Consider the following 21,835-nt stretch of genomic DNA (forward strand, 5'->3'; position numbering starts at 1 on the left):
AGAGAGGGTGTGAATGTCCTGGTGTATCAGAGAGGATGTGAATGTCCAGGTGTATCAGTGTTGTGAGTGTACAAGTGTATTTGAGAGGGTGTGAATGTACAAGTGTATCAGAGAGGGTGTGAGTATCCCAGTATATCAGAGTTTGTGAATGTCCTGGTGTATCAGAGAGGGTGTGAATGTCCTGGTGTATCAGAGAGGATGTAAATGTCCTGGTGTATCGGACAGGATGTAAATGTCCAGGTGTATCAGAGAGGATGTAAATGTCCTGGTGTATCAGAGAGAATGTAAATGTCCTGGTGTATCAGAGAGGGTGTGAATGTCCTGGTGTATCAGAGAGGATGTGAATGTCCAGGTGTATCAGTGTTGTGAGTGTACAAGTGTATTTGAGAGGGTGTGAATGTACAAGTGTATCAGAGAGGGTGTGAGTATCCCAGTATATCAGAGTTTGTGAATGTCCTGGGGTATCAGAGAGGGTGTGCACTGCTTTTGAACTAAAACAAATCTAAATGCTGATGAAGAAAACTGTCCAACAACAGTCCTAAGATTAGTTGGTGTCACCAGTCTAGAAATTATGTAGGCTTAGAACTTTTTGACAGCCCTCGTATCTGCAGATCACAACATGACATTGATGGTGGTGGACAAATTGCACTTGGTCAGGCATGTGGCAGTTGCAAAGCCAGATTAAACAAAAAGAACTTGAGGAACATGTCATGAAACTATTTATTTTAAGAACCACAAAATATTCAGTGGCAATAGAAATATACAATCTGACATTGCATCTTCATGGCTTAGGAATCCACAACCATACAAATGATAGTGAATGCTGGTGAATAAATGTGAGGATGGTTTCACAATGCCTTCAGCAATATTCCAGGAATATCATGAATTGTTACCATGAGAAACATGTGCAATGGCAGCATATGAAATTCACAGAGAGATTGTCTCTGTCCAAAGATCTGACAACGTACCTGGCCCACTGGAAACCAACCAATCTGATCAACTGTGCCTGAAAGTATTCTATAATAAAATGACCCAAAAGAACATGTGTTTAATGGGATTTGTTTAAATGCATAAGTCAATAACCTTTGATACAACTGACCCATACAGTGAATGAGTGACTGTGCGAGTGTGTGAGTGTGTGAGTAAATGAATATGGTTGTACGTCACTTTTAGCAATATTCCAGCAATAACATGGCATGGGAGACCAGAAATGGACTTTACATGTCGTATCCATGTGGGAATCGAACCTGGGTCTTAGGTATGACAAGTAGACGCTTTAACCACTAGGCTGCCCCACTTTGACCCACATAAGTTCACAAATAAACATATCTTAGTATCACTGAGGGTAATTTGTATAAAGTCTAGAGCTATGTACATTTTAAATATTATCCTGTCCATCAGCTTGGAAACTTTTGAGTTTTGGCATGCTTGTCTCAAATTTAACCAATCTTATAGTCCGGTTGGCTCAAAAGCAGCCTGACGAATTGCAATTTAACTCGAAAATGAATAAGCATAAAACACCCAATGAAACACTGATCATAATCAAAACATCATACCAACTCTGAGAGGTTTTTGCATAAATTTTGTCCTAATAATACAAAAAGTTGTTTAATAAACTATCATTAAAATACTGACACAGTTCATTGTTTATTATGAGGGAGGAGTGCACAAAAAGGCACAGCCAGGTGTTCGAGAAGTATGTGCACAAGTGCCAAGAAAGTTATTTATTCATTAACCTGTGCTGTGCAGTCTCCATGGTTTCTTGCATACCTGGCTGTCCCTTTCTCTGCACTCCTTCCTGTGTCAATATTTTAATGATAGTTTGTTAAACAACTTTTTCATTTAAGGAAAAATATTCTGCAAAAACCTCACAGAGTCGGTATGATGTTCTGATTATGATCAGTGTTTCATTGAGTATGTTATCTTCATTAGTTTTCAAGCTAGACTGCAATTCACTGGTCCGCTATAGGTATTCGGGGAGGAGAGTTATTTCAAACACTGGCAGTAACCATCAGCTGTACAGTGCAGGGAATGTACTGGGACTGTAATCGACAATTATCCTAAATCTAACACATACACAAATATAGCCCCTGTTAAAACACCTCACTACTTCTGAGTATATGAGATGAAAAACTATTTGTAGGTGTAAAGTGTATGACATGAAAAACTATTTGTATGTATGAAGTATATGAGATGAACAACTATTTGTTGGTGTAAAGTATAATGAGATAAACAACTATGTGTAAAGTATATGAGATGAAAAACTTTTTGTTGGTGTAAAGTATATGAGATGAAAAACTTTTTGTTGGTGTAAAGTATGTGATATGAAAAATTACTTATGTGTATAGTATCAGATATGAAAAACTATTCGTTGGTGTGAAAACATATGAGATGAACAACTATTTGTTGGTGTAAAGTAATGTCAGAGGCAATGACAAATTGATTGGAACTACAGTAGACACAGACAGCTAATGTTCCTTCATTGGGATGACAAATCCTTTTCATCTAACATTTCTTTTTAGTTTACAGTCATTAATGATCAAGAAAATACACTTTCAAATTTTGCTGAGAACTGTAAATCTGATTGGCAGAAAGCTGCTACACCCAAAGTTGTGAACATCCACACAGCCAAACTGTCTTTCGGCACAGTGAGGACACAAGTGTTAAACATCCTGCTTGGACATTAGCATAGAAATAACAACACTTGAACCAGCATGATGATGTGACTCGTGTTTCTCATTAAACATGGAATGACAGCAACTCGTGAACAAAAATATTACAAATCAAACTTCATTTTACAACAACTGAACAGCATACACTCACTGCACAAAGAAACAAGATAATCATAAACGCAAGTATAACACAGCATAGGTTTTCAATGTGAGCAAGGTAATGTTGGGTGATAAAAACAACGTACATTGTATTAAGTATAATTGCGTATGTAAATAACATCTAAACTTTTGTGACCTTCACCATTAAAAAGTGGCAGATATATTTAAGTAACATAACATTTCATATTTAACAACAAACAATATTCAACATTTGTGGTGATAACAACACACATATTATCCATAAGAGCGCCAGTGGGGTGGATCAGATAAAAAGATTCTACCCTAAACTTGTGGAATGCTACACTACTTACATCATCCATTGACAGCCCAAACACTCACACAAAATAAAAAATATATTCTTGAATGTTTGCACTGGACCAAGAGAATAATAATAATAGAAAAAAAAATATAGTACTCGTTCCAATATATCATACCAGCTGATGTACAAACTGCATGCTCAGCTATCATTACAAAAAATATCCCTCAAAACATTCAAGATTCAAGTTTTGTACAGTATATACACGAAAATAACGCTGAAGGCTGCACATGTGACTGAGGTAAACATGGGACTGGGAATGCTTTGATGTGTGAATAAAGTGATACCAAAACATGATTCTGTAAAATATGTAGCAAATTTTGTGACACTAACCATTTAGCAAATCATGAGAAGGAACATGGACACAGATCCTACAAGTAGAATGGCCAGCATCGATTATGGAAGTGTTTTTTCAATGTATGCACCGGACTGGTTTATCAAATATATCAAGTTGGTACCTTCAAAGACAAAAAAGAGTAAGCAATGTCAATAGGTACAATACATGGGCAAAACCAGTAAACCCTTATTTGTGAATTTAATATGATGAAATAGCCCTTTGTCTAGTATGACAGCCTTGTGCATCAAACACCACTCTTGGTCATATGATGAACATCCCTGGGCACTACATGACATGACATCCACCCTGACAGTGTGAGACACCCCAAGGTATTACTCAACATCCCTGTGCACCACACAGTGGACTGCATGCAACATCCCAGGACATCATGAGATAACCCTGAACATATACTGACACTGTTGGGTATCCTACAATCTATCTGTATATCATGCAACATACCTGGGCATGACATAACACCTCTGGGCAATACATACATATCTTGCCAATATATTTGCAGCACATGTTCAACACCAATAATAGAGTACAATGACTAGCAAAAGTTTCAAGGCACTTGCACCATACAAACATAATAAATAACCATGGCTTCATGTTTCACAGAGGAGAGAAAGGAATGTCTCATTGACATGAGGAGCACAACTTGGCTAAACAGCAAAGAAACACTCCTCCACCAGATCCGTGTTAGAATTTATCTTAAGTAACCCATGCTTCTTGTAAAAGGCAAATAATGGGCTCACTTGGTCAGATGCACCCAGACCCATTTATTTACAGACCACTGCCATATAGCTGGAACATTGCGGAGTGTGGCGTAAAACTACACTCACTTGTTCCTCTACCATTATCCAAGGATCTGAACGTACATACTGTGATGATAAATACGCTGGACCAGATTGATTCCACTACATTTCCTGTCTGATTTGACCTGCAGTAAACAAAACATATCTTCCAAATATCTCACAGTTGCCAGTATGAGGAAAGTGAGTATGTCTGAGAGAGGAATGACAGAGATGGGAATGTCTCTATAGAACTGAACCCATTATAAACAAAATCGTATACCGCAGTAATAGTAGAAGTGTGCTAGTAGTCAGTCATCTGTGAAATAGGTAAAACACAGCATTGATCAAGTCTAGGATCTTAATGATATATTGCAGACACTTTCGTAAATCTCAGAACAGACTTCACAGTACTCATAGGGCTGTCATCACTTTGTGGAGTACAGCACAGGGTTCTGAGGATGAAACTTCAATGATTACACCAAATCAGCATCAATCTGGAATTTTAGTGTTACAGTTTCCATGATATATATTGATATGACCTTCACATCTAAAATACAGATCAAACACATCGTCGTAACCTTTCCCCTTCCACCAAGTACACAACTGCCTGTTCCAGTTACAAGGAAGAACATAGAACAGGTCCTCGTGTTCCAATGACAGAAGAGTGAAGAAGCATTGATCACCAAGGTGACCCCTGAAGCTATACTTCTTCTTCAGTTGTTCAGCCACTTCAGCTGTGATGAGAGAATTGTAGACAGCTGATGACCTCATCCGATCAATGTCAAGAAGAAGAACACCACTGTTGAAGCCTGTCAGACCATTGGGTGGTGGCTCTCCGACACGCGTTCCCTTGTTTTGACTTCTGTACTGATGGAACTGGTGACGATACACTGGCTGGGCCTCATGGGCTATCCCCATCACATTAGTGGCAGAGAAGTTACTGAAAAGCGCATATAGGTCCTTGATGTCCCCCTGGAACTTCAGATCAGCATCTAGCATGATAACTCTGTGAATGTGTGCAGGCAGCACTTTGTGTATAGCGATGGACAGGAAGAACAATGCATCATGGTAGTAGGAACGCTGGCCACTGAATTTGCTCTGCATGTCCTTCACAAGATCATACAGACGGTGTGTGATATCCTCTATGTCAAGGACAACAATCTGGAAACAAGGGAAGAGTTTAGAATACATGTGATATTGTAGTGTATGAAATAAGCCAAAAACCCAGCCAGACATCATGGAAGACATTTTGAAGTTACCCGCCCAAAGTGGATTTAACCACACCAGACACCAAGAATTCACCCGTACGTATGGAACATCTAAAACTTAAAATTTGCACCAGACCATTGGGGTGGGATAGCTGAAAATTTAGCCCATCCTTCAGAAATTAAGCCCATCTCGGTTGAACAGACCTTATTTCATACACTAGACATTGGTGATTTTATGAGCACATCCAGTGGAACTGAATATGCTGTCTGAAACATAGAACATCCTTTGAATATCCTTTTCTAACATTTATGGTCATAAGTTCAATCAGCCAAACAGATACAGTTTGGAAGTGATTTTCTTCATCAGTTATTAACGTTTCAAGTGAAAAAGATCGAAATTCACCTTTGGAAGGATGAAAATTACTTGATCAACAATATGATACATATAAATAAATTTCCATGTATAATCAGACAATGCTTTGAGTGTGCCCTTCCAAGGTGCTGAATTTACAGCATTACAAATTCCCTTATTAATACTATCATTATGTATTGCAGATTAAAATGAAAATGCAGAAGAGAGGGTTCAGGTGATCATGTGACCCGTGAAGATCTGGGGTAGAATAGGTCTTCAGCAGCCCATGCTTACCATACTTAATTGACAGGTCATCAGTTCCCAATCACGCATATCAATACTCATGCTCTTGATCACTGGATTGCCTGGTCCAGACTCGATCATTACCAGACTGCTGCTACATAGTTGGAAAATTGCTGAGTGTGGCGTACAAGTAAACTCACTCACTCACTCGGGTGATTCTGGCACAGTCATGCTGGTAAGGCTCGTCACCAGCTCAGTTTTTTCAGCACAGGGGATAAATATGACCTCATGATAATACACATATACTGACAGTACATGTACTGAGAACTAAGATCTGATCTGAGGCCGAATATACTGAAATTTCAGTGAAAAAACATCTAGAATAACCTAACTCAGTGGATACAGCAGACTTACAATAAAATTATGTATTCTAAGATGCTTCACTAAATGATCAAAGGTGCTGACAGTACTTCATCATACAACAAGAACACTTTTTCGCATCACATTCTTAAGGACACAAAGGTGTACATTATAATATACGTCTTTGACTGACTTAACGTGACTATGTTTGTCGTAAGAGGCGACTAGCGGGATTGGGTGGCCAGGCTCACTGACTTGGTTGACACGTCATCGGTTCCCAATTGTGCAGATCGATGCTCATGTTGTTGATCACTGGATTGTCTGGTCCACACTCGATTATTTACAGACCGCTGCCATATAGCTGGAATATTGCTGAGTGCGGCGTAAAACTAAACTCACTGACTCACTCACTGACTAAACACCCTACACCATTCTTGTCTGACCCTTATAATGAAACGCAGCCCTGGTAACTGACATCACTATGCATGTCTTCAAACATGTCTTCAAACACAGGCAAACTGTAGTGCAAATGGGGTTGTGCAGCAGAGAGAAAATGACCAGTCTTCTTACATGTAAGCGAAGAGATCAAAGGTTGGCAACGTACTTTCCTCGCTTCGGTTCGAAAAGTATTTTCCATGTCAAAATAAAACATTTCCACCATCAAAGGTATACACCCATTTCTTCACTGCGTTGTGCTCTTACATTTCCAACCCCATGTTGAACAATTACTCACATGAAATAGTTTTATTCAACATTTTAAGCTCCACTCGTGGTATATCATATCGTTCTTCGCCCCCATTCCCCCTTCCAGCTTCCGGTTCAACGGAGTGAACGAACATGAGGGTATTATTCAAATGGAATAGTTACAGTTACCTCCCCTGCTTCATTCGCCCATTACGCCAGAAATGTTTTAGATAGATATAGGGTATTTATATAGCGCACATATCCACGCACTAGTGCATGCGCAAGTTGCTGGTATTTTTCCCTCAATCACTGGATATCAATCTCAACAGCACATCGTATTTCAGTCTCAACTCCCTGGGGAGTATACAACTCTTGCTGCCACTTGGCGCACCGAGTTTATTGAGGCTCTCTCACATCCTAACGAGGTACCCACTCACAGCTGGGTGAACTAGTACACATAGTCACAGTACTTTGTCCAAGTTCACTGCACATTGCTGTACCCGCAAATGGGTGTTTGCACATATTCATGTGGCCACCATCTGGTCATCTACCAATGGATTCAAGGGTTCTTTTAAGTGTACAGGGTTGTGTACTTTACACTAGGGGTTGTGACAACACTTAAACAGTCTGCACACAAAGTTGACTCCAAGGTTTTTACATTCGGTCACAGGTGGGCTCAATCCTGACACCTCAACCTTGCTGGATCACTAGTCTGGTGCCTTAGCCAGCTCACCCACCATGCCCCCTTTTTATGCAGAATAAATGTTATGAAAATTCTAACAACAGCGATGGCAAATAAACTCCAATAGGTTCATGATAAAATCAGGGAATTTTTTTCTTTTTAATTTCTACTTATTCTTGTTCCGTCATTCCTTTGAACCGGAAACTGGCAGGTGTAATGGAGGCAAAGAATGATCTGAATACCACGAGTGGAGCTTAAAATGTTGAAAAAAACATATTTCATGAGAGTAATTATTACACAAGGGGTAGGAAATATGAGAACACAACCAAGTGAGGAAATGGGAGTGTACCCATGATGGTGGCGATAATTTATTTTGACATGAAAAATATTTTTCAGTTCGAAGCAAGGGAACCTTCACTCGCTTCGTTTGCATACAGGAAGACTTGTCATATTCCTGTAGATGCATCCAGGGTATAGTGGAGACTTATCGGAATGTATGCCTTAGAGATATCGAGGATGTGCCCCCATGTACAATGTAATTTATGCACACTATTTTAAGGTGGATGCACCCTTATACTTTAACTATAACAGTTCAAGGCAAAAGTGTACTTTATCACACTGTTCATGTTGGTTAGAGCCAATTGTATAGTTTCTTAATTACAGGGATGGCAACAGGTGAAAGTGATTTCAGTTGAAAATCAGATGTGGGTCGGGGTGCCACAGGCTCGCAACTGGGTCCATTGTGGGTCAAAATGGATTTCTGCAGATTTGTGGAAAACTGCCATCCCTGTAATTATAAGGATGTTGGAGGAACTCTCAAAAACTATTTAAGGGTGGTGAACAGATTCTACAATTGCACACTTTGAGGGTATATCAAAAGAAAGTGTATTAATATATATTATTACCCGATAGTTGTCTGACTTAACGTTTTCCTTGATAATTGATGCAGCTAGCTTCTGACTTTCCATGTCGCCCAGTATATGAAGAGCTAATGGTGCAGACGTTGCCGCCAACATTGTTGTCACAGTAACTGTAAACTTCCTCTGAAGAGATGGGCTAGAATGGGCGTTAGTAAAAGTGATAATGACATTTATTTCCTCTGGGAGTTCTCGGTCCATGGCAGCAGGGGTATTCTCACCTCCAACTTCTTTAGGATGTACTTCTCCCGTGGAAAGAATGTTAATTTCCTCAACTTTTTCCTGCTTTCGCCCATCTTTCAAAGATTTTAACTTCTCTTCAAGAACATTATTTCTGTGAAACTGTTTGTTTTCACGCGAAAATGAGTTACTTTGTCCGCTGTTGTAATACAGAAAGACTATGCCCACTAAGATAACACCAAGGGTCACGATACTTAGTTCTTTACTTGGACAGCATGTTCTCCGAATTCTTGACAGGGTGGACATTTTGCCACATCGGCACACGCGAACTGATAATGCGACCACGACTACTGTGGACGCCTTAGAATCATGTCAACGACCAGCAGAATCCAGCTTATCGCCGTAACTATTTTCAGCGTAAACGATGATTTTTTTCCAAGAAAGTAAACGAGATTTGGATCTACTGTCCACATCTTACAACTAGCGGTGTGTTGAGGTATTCACGTTCGGAACATAATCAGACGACTCTGCTACAAGGTGTGTTCGCATGAGCTGAAAATGAGTTTGTTTATGTGAATTAGGGTATTCTGTCCCATGTTAGCGAAATGTATTCACTATAATACATTTTTGCTCAAACATAGGAATCGCTTGAAAATAGTAGAAATGTGATAATGTGGTCATATTTCGCATTTGCGTTCGTGTTTTATATATTTCTGTTTAACCAATCAGGGTTGGCAACACATCACGTGATGTAAACAAAGTTTGGAAAATGGCGCTGCCCTGTGTCTTGTCAGTGCATGTCGAAAGGAACAGACTTTAATTTAATTTGTAAGTATAAAAGGCAAATTTCAGCGATTGTGCAATGGTAATATTTATGTCAATAACTAGAAGTAGTTGCCATTTGGCAAGTTGAAATCATCTATAACGTATTCGCTAATGTAAAGTTATAAAATTTCTGTGGAGGTAACTAAGCCGGTAGCCGGGCAGGGCACCACTTGCTAGTCGAAGACTTGAACAACCCCATATAATTCTTATGGTTTGCAGGTTGGCTGTAGGTTAGTTGTATCTTTAAAGAGTGAATGCAGAATAGTTAAGAAAGATTGTTAAGTTACAATTGTTATGAAATAAATGCATGGGCAATTCCCCGTAAATCGGTTTTGGTTGAGTAACCATGGTACTTGGTAGCGCTAAACTTTTTAATGAGTCTATCTCAAAATTCAGGTTGCATTATGTGATGCACAACACATGAAAACTTTAAATTCAGAACGTGTTTACTAACTTTGTAACTTGCAAAAACCAAAAGTGATTGATTATGGTGATATCAGAACAAAGAGCAAACATTGATAACATATTGAAAAAATAACTTTCGATATGTTTCTCATGTTCCTTTCCAGAAAGTCTAGTAACAATCAGCGCCTGTGTATTCTCAGCTTTTGTATCAGGCAGTGATGGCATCTAGGGATGAACAACTGCGTAGACAATGTCAGGATCTGCTGGAACGACTCAAGTTCCAACAAAGTGAACTGAAGGTTATGATACCGAATTCATCATCAAGTCATCATCAGGAACCATTATCAAACAACCTGCACAGCTACAGAACTGATCACAAGCCAGAGTATGCAAGAGACAAACTGAGAAGTGTAGTCAGATCTACTGAGAGAGGAGGAGACCAGCAGTCCTCCTGTTCAGCTTACAGATGTAGAGCAAACCAAAATAGGCCTTCGTATACAAAAGTATCCAAGAGTCTTCAAGATGAAACATCAAACAGGAGACATGTTGGTGATTCAGAGAGTGAAGGATTTTCAGGGGTTAGTAGAAATGTCCCTGCTCTCTCCCACACCACTGATGAGAATGTATCAAGTGGACGAACCTGCTCGGGTAGATACACCACTACACCAAGGACACGTCGCAGGAGAGAAATCATTGACAGAAATGTAAAGGTGAGAATGTTCATGTCAGTGATGAAACTAGCGGTGAGTAACTCATACATTTAGGTATCATGATTATTAGTCAAATATATTACAAGTTGTCAGGAATATCAGCAGTTAATGTTCATTTATTGATGGATTTGAGACACTCACAACTGTTGTTATTGTACAAGTTGTCTTAAACAAATTTAATTTACTTTTAATCTTGTGTATGGAACTCAAGGATAGTTAAACTAAGATTATCTGAGTCTTTCAACTTCAAGTGATTAAGTACAGTCAGTTTGCCTTTGTTGGGGGGTATTGCAACAGGCAGCATTTCAATGGTGAGCCATGTGCTCGAATACGTTAGCAATATTGTAAATAATTGTGTGGTATGTTTCTGAGGCCATTTGCCATAGATACTGATTGTTAAAATTAGGGAAAAAATCAGTGTCACTTGAACACAGGACTTCACCATTGAGCAGAGAAAACATAAACAAACATTACAGCCAGCATGTGAAAATGCTGATCTTGTGTATGTTATACAAGAGAATGCTGATCTTGTACATGTTATACAAGAGAATGCTGATCTTGTGTATGTTATACAAGAGAATGCTGATCTTGTACATGTTATACAAGAGAATGCTGATCTTGTGTATGTTATACAAGAGAATGCTGATCTTGTACATGTTATACAAGAGAATGCTGATCTTGTGTATGTTATACAAGAGAATGCTGATCTTGTACATGTTATACAAGAGAATGCTGATCTTGTGTATGTTATACAAGAGAATGCTAATCTTGTACATGTTATACAAGAGAATGCTCATCTTGTACATGTTATACAAGAGAATGCTGATCTTGTGTATGTTATACAAGAGAATGCTGATCTTGTACATGTTATACAAGAGAATGCTGATCTTGTGTATGTTATACAAGAGAATGCTGATCTTGTGTATGTTATACAAGAGAATGCTGATCTTGTGTATGTTATACAAGAGAATGCTAATCTTGTACATGTTATACAAGAGAATGCTGATCTTGTGTATGTTATACAAGAGAATGCTAATCTTGTACATGTTATACAAGAGAATGCTGATCTTGTGTATGTTATACAAGAGAATGCTAATCTTGTACATGTTATACAAGAGAATGCTGATCTTGTGTATGTTATACAAGAGAATGCTGATCTTGTGTATGTTATACAAGAGAATGCTGATCTTGTACATGTTATACAAGAGAATGCTGATCTTGTGTATGTTATACAAGAGAATGCTGATCTTGTACATGTTATACAAGAGAATGCTGATCTTGTACATGTTATACAAGAGAATGCTGATCTTGTGTATGTTATACAAGAGAATGCTGATCTTGTACATGTTATACAAGAGAATGTTGATCTTGTGTATGTTATACAAGAGAATGCTGATCTTGTGTATGTTATACAAGAGAATGCTGATCTTGTACATGTTATACAAGAGAATGCTGATCTTGTGTATGTTATGCAAGAGAATGCTGATCTTGTACATGTTATACAAGAGAATGCTGATCTTGTGTATGTTATGCAAGAGAATGCTGATCTTGTACATGTTATACAAGAGAATGCTGATCTTGTGTATGTTATACAAGAGAATGTTGATCTTGTGTATGTTATACAAGAGAATGCTAATCTTGTGTATGTTATACAAGAGAATGCTGATCTTGTGTATGTTATACAAGAGAATGTTGATCTTGTGTATGTTATACAAGAGAATGCTGATCTTGTGTATGTTATACAAGAGAATGCTGATCTTGTGTATGTTATACAAGAGAATGTTGATCTTGTACATGTTATACAAGAGAATGCTGATCTTGTGTATGTTATCATGGTTATGGTCATATTGTGAAATCAGTCGTTTCATGAAATGACTAAAAATTTCAGTCATTTCGTGAAGTGAGTGAGAAGGTCAACCATTTTGTGTAACAACAATCAGTATACTTCTTGAAATTTCACTTAATCTAGAAAAGTGGATTAAAATTTTAACATGTTTTGTTTGAAGTGTTAAAACTATTATGGTAGCAACTGTTACACTTCAGCTTGATTTGAACAATTTACACCTGCTTGTTTGACACTGCTGTGTCCAGAGCAAATGCACGTCAAAAACCCCTGTCCACCACATATAGATCAGATTTCTTGAAATAACTGAAGTATTTGGATTGTTGTAACACTAAATGATACGAAATGCCTGAACCTCTTACTCATTTCATGAAATGACTGATTTCACAATCTGACTGTAACATATACAAACACTCATACTCTCATTTTAAGAAAGCAGTCAAATTTAGTGTGTAGGTGTTCATGGAAATAAAGAATTACGAGTGAACAGATTTTACTTTTGTAGTATGTCAGATTATTTTATGACTAAATGATTTTTCGGGCATAATTCATCAACTGAAATTCCAAATAAAAATTGTGCAAAACAAAGATATCCTTGGTTCTGACAAACAGTGAAAATTCTGACCAGTCAGGCCAACAAAGAAGACCTGCCATATGAATTGATTTTTTTCTTTTTTATATCCTTGAAAAATTTTCATGTTGCTAATCTGCTGATAAATACATACACAATATTTGTAACTGTTCAGTGTTTGTGTTTTGGTAATGGTAGTTAACACATGTACAGGTGACAGTCAGTGACCCTAGCCACTTTTTCTATGTCAAGAAAAGTCTTTGTGGTCGAGTAAGTTTAGCTGATAACAGACTGTATAATAAGATTAACTTCTACCTAAAATGTTACTAAAGGCCATGTTCAGGCTGATTACTTTTAAGCACGGTACTATCACTTTGCAAAGTGATGGCTGATAATTCTTATATTGAGCATGAAGGTGGTTGAGAGAATCAAATGCTACTATGAGAAGAATAAGACAACATTTGATTGATCAATGTATCACCAAGGAGAATGCACATAAACCTGTTAATGTTATGTCAGATTGACAGCAATGTTGGCAGCCCAGATGATGTTGACAGTCGGGACCGCCTGAACTTCAGCTACTCCGACGTGATGGACGATGACCTGACATTCATCAAGTCTGCTCTTAATCAGTCTCCTGAGGAAGTCTTCCAGGATGTCGCTGACCGGAGAGTCAATGATGAGTGGAGGGCTGGGAAGTCTGACAGTGTAAGGTTTGATGACTGGCAAACAGAGGATAGACAGACCAGGTCACTTCAGGATGGGGGATCAGGGGTGTCGACGGTGCCGTCTGCTGCGATGGACTCAGAAGTGACGTATGCCAAGCAGCTGGTTGATGAAGGCAACAACAAGGAGATGGCAGGGTTTGTCCGTGAGACTGTGACAAGACCCAGGTCCGTACTTACCAGCAAGGATGCATCATTTTCACGAAGTAGAAACAAGGTCAGTGCTGATATTCTGTAATGTTTTCCGTTTTGTTGATGTTTGATATTCTCACACTCTCATGACCGAAAGGAACTGCTAACTATAGTTTGTTAAATGTTTTTCCGCAAGTGACTGGGACAATACCATATAAAACTGTTTGTTATGTCAGTTGGTTGTTTTAAAAGTTGTTCACTGAATTTAAATACTAAATGATAATATACATGATCCAAAATCAGTAGATATGGCTTTGTTCCTGTTCTGGGACTATGGTTTGTGGTACCTCTAGTCATGCAGGTAGCATTAACACTTAGCAGGGTTTTAATAAGTCAACCTGACCCCTAAATATAAATGTCAAGGTGGAATCCTGTCTTACTATGAAACAAAGTGGATAGAACCTGTGAATCAAGTAATATGTACAAAGGGAGACAATTCCCAACTGTCAGGACTACAGCACAAACAAGGGGTATGACAAGAAATGTCATGGATAACAATTTAAGTACATAGTCACTCGTGCCCATACGCATGCACACGTGCACACACATTTTTAGGTGAATGACGAGGTGGAAGACAAGACTTACTTGCTAATAAAATCAGTTTTATGACATGAAATGTCATGTTACAAAGTTGCATCAGACAAAAAACCTTAGCCAACAATGGCCTACAACTGCTTTGTGTAAGTGATTTAAACTAACTTATATTTCTAGTAATTACAGCAAAAAGGTATCTTTGTGGTAGTTAGTTTCACTCCCAACATTTCACTGAATGGTGATTGAGGTACTCCTACTCTGCATACTCTATAGGCTCATTCAGAGACTAGTAATGATTGAGGTTACCTTGTCCTGACGTTATTCTAGGTATTTGTCTCTGTGGGGTAGTGTAGTGGTTGAAGTGTTAGTATGTCAGTCTAATGCTTTGGGTTCAGTTCCCACATTGATGCAACATCTGAAGTTCATATCTGACCTTTCCCACTTCCTGTCCCAGGAATATTATAAAAAGTGCCATCAGTTCTGCTCACCCTTCTACAGACACCAACCAAAGTGAGTTTCCGTTCCTCAGCTGACACGTCCAGTGTTATCCGGCGTGAATCTCAGAAGAAGATGCTGGGATATGACTGGATCGCGGCACTCCTGGACAATGACAAGGACGTTATTGATGAGTCCGAGGCATACTTCGAGGACCTAAAGGAGTTCCGTCGAGTCAACCGTGAAGAATGTTCCAACATGCTGTACATGGAGTGAGTATTGTATTAAATGTCCTGAAAAATATCAGTAATGACACTACGAGGAAAAATGTTTGTACTCAGTTGTAGGTATCAACACCTAATCCCGAATGGTATCTCACATAAAGGTGAGCTGCTGTACCTACTTCTCTCTGTTATATATTTTGGAGCTTGACAGTTTTTTCGCACCGGCGTCGAATGATTCAGACTTTTAGAATGGTCTGTTATCTTTGTTGCATTTGGTATGTCAGCTGTTGTACCTACTACTCTCTGGAATATATTCTTGAGCTTAATGGTATTTGAGTATCTTCATCTCATTTAATTTGCTAGTGTCAGGAATTATGGTTATTACTGTTTGTATTGACTATTTTTCTGTTGATACAGAGGTCCTGTATCTCTGGCAGCCACCAGTGAGCCATCACCAGTTGCCAAGGCTATCTCTGACACCAGTGAGTAAAACACTATTGAGTCCGCGTTGCTTATAGATGTCTTACCCAAAGTGATGTAGGTGATTTTTGAGAATAACTTCTTGGACATTCAGAATTAGTGTTCTTGAAATAATGTTGAAGGTGTATGTCATATTACATCACTTAGTACAATTATCATAATTCACCTTCGCTTGTAGTTTATTCTGAAAATGTTTGTGACTGTGTGTTAGTTTGGTGAATTTTTGTGGTTTTTTGTTGTTTAATGCCATAGCCAGCAATGTTTCAGTTGTATGAAACTATATTGATCTGTAAATAATTTCGTCTTTGCTGGACAGTCCAGTGATTGACATCAAGCGCCTTAATCATAGTTAGGTCACTAAGACCAGTATCAGTCAGTCACCATTTGACAAACATGGGATGCTTAAAGCCATCCCTGACCCCGATCTTTATGGTGCTTGTGTAGATGACAGAATAGTCCCCACAGTGCTATTGGTTCCATCATTTCTATCACTTAGATGTTGGCCATTGACTTATGTAAGGGAGATAACTCTGATATGAACCTGCTTATTGTGTATGGATGCCATGATCATGTTTCAGGATAGTAAGTGGTTATAAGAAAGATGGGACTGTGTTAGTGTTAATATGGGGATATTGTAAGTGAATGAGGTATCATTAACAAGGCTGTTATGTTACCACAATGCTGGTCAACATATAAAATACTGATATGGAGTGCCTTTTCCCAATGGCTGTGGTGATATTAATGGAGCTGACTACAGTGAAGCCTCGTTAATCCGGACGGTTGTGTTTTTCAGCAAATTCGACTACTGAATTGGACTACTGAATAAAATCCCACTCCGCAAGCGTTTCTTCCCTTCACCATTACGAAAAAGACACGACTCTGAATTAAACAAATAATAAACATTTAATGTTATAAAGCTTATAAAATGACCAATAGCAAGCACAACAATACATGTAAATAAATTCAAGGCACTGCAAAGTCTCTCGTTGTTGATTTTCCAGGAACATTGTACAATGTCACAGTCACACCAAAAAGTCCTTCATGGTCGTTTGTGTGCGTGTTACCTTTTTCATCGAATTCTTGACATCGATGATTTTCTCGAGTGATATCTCGTCCCCGAAATGCAGGGTCACATTTTGCAATGTGATCGAAGCACATTTCAGGCTTGCAGCATTGTCTAGAAGCAAAATCACTTGAACGCACCTGTCTGTCCAAAAAATTCAGCCAATCAGAAAAGAGCTCACTGGTCATCCACGCCTTTGAGGTGTGTCTGTGCCTCGCATACACTTAGTTAACAAGAGTTCATCATGTCAACTCAATGTTTATTGTTCCAAATGACTGAGGGCAGTTACGTAAACATCGCCCGGGAGGCAAGGGAGGCGCTGTTACGGTTCGTGAACATGATTTACAGTGTCCGGACAATGAAGCAATTTACTGTTTGTTTTACTGATTGGTTACAGCTATTCAGCGTCCAGTACCGGAAACTGAATTTCCGGATTACCGAGGCAAATTATATAGGCATTAATTGGTAACAAGCTAAAGTCGTCCGGGAGACGAGACATCCGGATTATCGGCATCCAGACTAACGAGGCTTCACTGTACTCCATTTTATCATTGTACCAGGCATCAGGTTGACTGTGCCAAGAATCAGTTGATTGTCCCAGGAATCAGGGTTATTGTTCCAGGAATAAAGATTATTGTCCCAGGAATAAGGTTTATTGTTCCAGGAATGAAGTTTATTGTCCCAGGAATCAGGTTTATTGTCCCAGGTTTCAGGTGTATTGTACAAGGAATTGATTGTACTAGGAATCAGGTGTATTGTCCCAGGTTTCAGGTGTATTGTACAAGGAATTGATTGTACTAGGAATCAGGTTCATGAGGCACTTTAATGATGGAGTGGGTGATTGGCATATTTAGGGGCATTTAACTCTCTTCTTACTCTGACAAACTTCCTGACGTTCCAGAAGTGAAGCCCTACATGGTGAATGAGCGGCTGTTCACAGTGCCCATCAAGAAGTGTTTGCTGGAGGACTTCAAGGGGGGGACAGAGGAGGAGGGGGATCAGAAGGCGCCAAAGAAAGATCCTACAGCTGAGGACCCCAGATTTGTCAGGTAACCATAGTAACAAGTATTGTAGTGGTAGCGTGTGATCCTGGGCATAGAGCTCAGGTCACAATCAGGTGAAGTTAAGCAATGATGGGTGCGGACAGTGCTCGGATGGGTGACTGGCACCTTGACTGCTGAGAGTTTCAAGGACTTCAGTCTTGCCCCACAATAAAGCACATGACACATGTGGTCTTGCCTTAGGCAAGTGAGTTTGTTCAAAATTGCTCAGTTCACTCAGCAGAAAATGATTACCTGGTGAGATAATTCATGTGACTATTAACCTTCTAGCGCCTCACAGGCAGCTTGGGTTATTCCAGGTAATAATAATCAGATTGTAGCACTTTGAGCATGTCCCTCCTTGGTGTGGAATTCAGTGCATTACAAATGCCCTTGTTATTATTATTAAATATGAAATATATGTTTCATGGGATTCAGGTATGAAAAGATCTTAAATGAGTCCTGCTTGAATTATGAGTTCTGCCTTGATCTAAGTTCTGGCCATGAGTTTTATTTCTGCCTTGAATTGTGCAGCCCTGCCCAAGAAAGGTGGGGTATCCTACTGGTTGATAAGTTCATTGTGCATGCTGAGGATCTGGGTTCAATTCCCCACATGGGTGCAATGTGTAAAGCCCATTTCTTGTGTCCCCCCGCCATAATATTGCTGGAAAATTGCTGGATTATTGCTAAAAGAGGAAAACTCACTCACTCACTGAATTATATACATGGGCTCACATGAGAAAGAGCGTGATGAAGGAAAGTAATATTGTCCAAATAAATGAGGGGACTTCGGTTTTACTTTCCATCATGAAAAGTGTGATCATTGGCTGTGACTAAATGATGTATTTCCAACAAGTTAACTACAGTACAGAGTTACTTTATATGTTTGTGTTCATGTGGCATGTAGTATGATACCTGTTGTTGATTTCTCCTGACCATGATGAGACTGTGTGCTGCAGGGTGAGTATTCCTCGCTCCACCCTACAGGCCCCATACCGCTTCAAACCACATCGCAGAAACAGCTTTGACCCCACAGACTCATGTGGACTAAGGGAGGTAAGTCACCATCAACTCTTACAAGACAAGTCATAATAGAAGTCCTTCAGGCCAGGACTCAACGTATGTTCACTAATCAAGTTCATTGAATTATTAAATGACCAAGGAAACTGAAAATGAACAGTGAACCATCCATCCCACCCCCTAACTCTACTTGGGTCTGTAAAGAGGAGTATTGATGTGGTGCTAAACAAAGTTAATGTTAATCTCTTTGTTTTGTTGCCAGCACTGTCTCCTTGGGTGGGAGAACTCCCGACCAGCCATGCTGCCAGCAGCCTCAAACCTTGGCATCAGCGACTCAACTCACGGCATTACCTCCAAGATGGCTACGGTAATTACACTGCATAACTCACAACTGCACTACTTAAAAAACAGTTTCTTTCTTATAACTGTAGTTAACCTGAAAATGTTCTTGTGTGTTTTCCATATCCTGTCATGGCATGTTTGAATTGTATCAAACTATTCATCAGAGTGAGGGAGTTTGGTTTAACGCCGCTTTTAGCAATATTCCAGCAGTATCGTGGCAGGGGACACTAGAAATTGGCTTCACACAATTGTACTCAAAATTTATCAGAGTTGTGTTTGTGTTTGCAGTAACAGACCAAACATTCTAAACATTTGATACTGAGTTAAGTGTTAATAGGTGAGAGTGATGGGTAACCTTTGTCTGTGAGATGTTGGGTGTTACCATTGTCTGTGAGGTGTTGGGTGTTACCATTGTGAGGTGGTTGGTGTTACCATTGTCTGTGAGGTGATTGGTGTGATGGGTGTTACCATTGCCTGTGAGGTGTTGGGTGTTACCACATGAGGTGGTTGGTGTTACCATTGTCTGTGAGGTGATTGGTGTGATGGGTGTTACCATTGTCTGTGAGGTGTTGGGTGTTACCACATGAGGTGGTTGGTGTTACCATTGTCTGTGAGGTGATTGGTGTGATGGGTGTTACCATTGCCTGTGAGGTGTTGGGTGTTACCATTGTCTATGAGGTGTTGGGTGTTACCATTGCCTGTGAGGTGATTGGTGTGATGGATGTTACCATTGTCTGTTAGGTGATTGGTGTTACCATTATCTGTGAGGTGGTGAGTGTTACCATTGTCTGTGAGGTGACTGGTGTGATGTCTGTTACCACTGTCTGTGAGGTGGTTGGTGTTACCATTTTCTGTGAGGTGTTGAGTGTTACCATTGTCTGTGAGGTGATTGGTGTGATGTCTGTTACCATTGTCTGTAAGGTGATTGGCGTCACCATTGTCTGTGAGGTGGCAGATGTAATGGGTGTTACCATTGTCTGTGAGGTGTTGAGTGTTACCATTGTCTGTGAGGTGATTGGTGTGATGTCTGTTACCATTGTCTGTAAGGTGATTGGCGTCACCATTGTCTGTGAGGTGGCAGATGTAATGGGTGTTACTGTTGTCTGTGAGGTGATTGGTGTGATGTCTGTTGCCATTGTCTGTGAGGTGACTGGTGTCACCATTGTCTGTGAGATGGCAGATGTAATGGGTTGTCTGTTGTCTGTGAGGTGGTTGGTGTGATGTCTGTTACTGTTGTCTGTGAGGTGATTGGTGTGATGTCTGTTACCTTTGTCTGTGAGGTGATTGGTGTAATGTCTGTTATCATTGTCTGTAAGGTGATTGGCGTCACCATTGTCTGTGAGGTGGCAGATGTAATGGGTTGTCTGTTGTCTGTGAGGTGGTTGGTGTGATGGGTCACCATGTCTTCAGCAGTTACAAGAAACATCAAATATGGGCATGACGACTTGTTCATTCTGTTATGACATTGACAGTCTTTCTTTAATGTTGTAGCCAATAAAGTATCGTGCTTATTGTTACTCCAAACTTCTAAAATGCCAGTCAAACAGGTGGAAAGAAGTACTGCTGAAATCAGCATTAAACTCACTCACTTCATTCTCCAGACACTGGCTGATGCAGAGCGACTAGCAAACTCGTACGAGTGGGCGTTTCCCCAAGCAACCACCCACCGGCCTGACATGTTCGCCTCCTGGAGGAAAGGCTACCAGGACTCAGTAATCAACCTGTCCACTGCCAATGTCACACAACCTCTAGGGGGTGCCAACTTGACCCAGTCCCTGGAACCCTCCAGTCTGGGATCAGCTGGGTCCGACGGACTCCGGAAGACCACAAACGATCTGCTGAATTCAACTTACTCCATGATGTACGAAATGGAGAGGCTGAAGAGAGAGAGGGCACAGGACCCCCAGAGCCAGGCGAAAGGTGTAGCGTAGGACATTGTAGAAACACTTATTTAAATGGATTCATGGGGTTTGGGGTTATTATTTTTAGCAAGGTTCTACATACATATGCATTGCTGTTTTAATCAGTGAGAAAAACCCCAACAGTTTAACCATGCATTACTGTAACAGTGGTATGTTTATTTGATTGAATTTACGGGGCTCTCTATAACTTAACATTGTAAGGTTACATCATCTGAGCTACATGTTTGTGACAGGATTAGATTCCTGTTGTGACAAGAGGAAGCTGGTTAAGAGCAGTGATGGCAACAGGTGAAAGTGATTTCAGCTGAAAAATCAGGTGGGGCTTCCAGGGGCCGCAAGCTCCCAACAGGGTCCAGGATCAATTTATTTGCATTTAAATTTACAGATTTCACGAAAAATTGCCATCCTTGTTAGAGAGAGTTTCTTGTAGGAGTCCTTGTGATAGCTGTTGGCTGTCTGGAGACTAGACACTTGTTAATACTGCCGTTCTGTTGTTAACCAAAGTAGAATGCTGACCAGTCCACTTTTAACAATAAATGTGTGTAATATGACTCTGTTCGTTGCTTACTTTTTGAGTGGATACTAGCTTAAAAAAACATG

General features: G+C 39.7%; 2 protein-coding genes across 3 annotated transcripts; one reads left to right on the forward strand and one right to left on the reverse strand.

The window, feature by feature from the left end:
- Positions 1-703: 703 nt before the first annotated feature.
- LOC137268088 (xyloside xylosyltransferase 1-like) lies at positions 704-9,474 on the reverse strand. 2 transcript variants are annotated; one of them, XM_067802596.1, is made up of 2 exons: positions 8,946-9,433; positions 704-5,439 (listed from the first exon to the last, which is right to left on the reverse strand). In XM_067802596.1, exons 1-2 carry the CDS (start codon positions 9,018-9,020, stop codon positions 4,768-4,770), a joined length of 747 nt encoding a protein of 248 aa, XP_067658697.1. In that variant the 5' UTR covers positions 9,021-9,433; the 3' UTR covers positions 704-4,767. The 2 variants fall into 2 exon arrangements, with proteins under 2 accessions (XP_067658697.1, XP_067658696.1); XM_067802595.1 differs by having other exon boundaries at positions 710-5,439; positions 8,713-9,474.
- LOC137268085 (uncharacterized) lies at positions 9,155-21,786 on the forward strand. Its single transcript, XM_067802593.1, has 10 exons — positions 9,155-9,441; positions 9,634-9,732; positions 10,299-10,844; positions 13,778-14,200; positions 15,208-15,416; positions 15,786-15,850; positions 17,813-17,960; positions 18,911-19,007; positions 19,234-19,338; positions 20,915-21,786. The coding sequence occupies exons 3-10, from the start codon at positions 10,353-10,355 to the stop codon at positions 21,242-21,244; spliced, it is 1,869 nt and encodes a 622-aa protein (XP_067658694.1). The 5' UTR covers positions 9,155-9,441; positions 9,634-9,732; positions 10,299-10,352; the 3' UTR covers positions 21,245-21,786.
- The last annotated feature ends 49 nt before the right edge of the window (positions 21,787-21,835 follow it).

The sequence above is a fragment of the Haliotis asinina genome, chromosome 16 (genome assembly GCF_037392515.1).
Source record: "Haliotis asinina isolate JCU_RB_2024 chromosome 16, JCU_Hal_asi_v2, whole genome shotgun sequence".
Lineage (NCBI taxonomy): Eukaryota > Metazoa > Mollusca > Gastropoda > Lepetellida > Haliotidae > Haliotis > Haliotis asinina.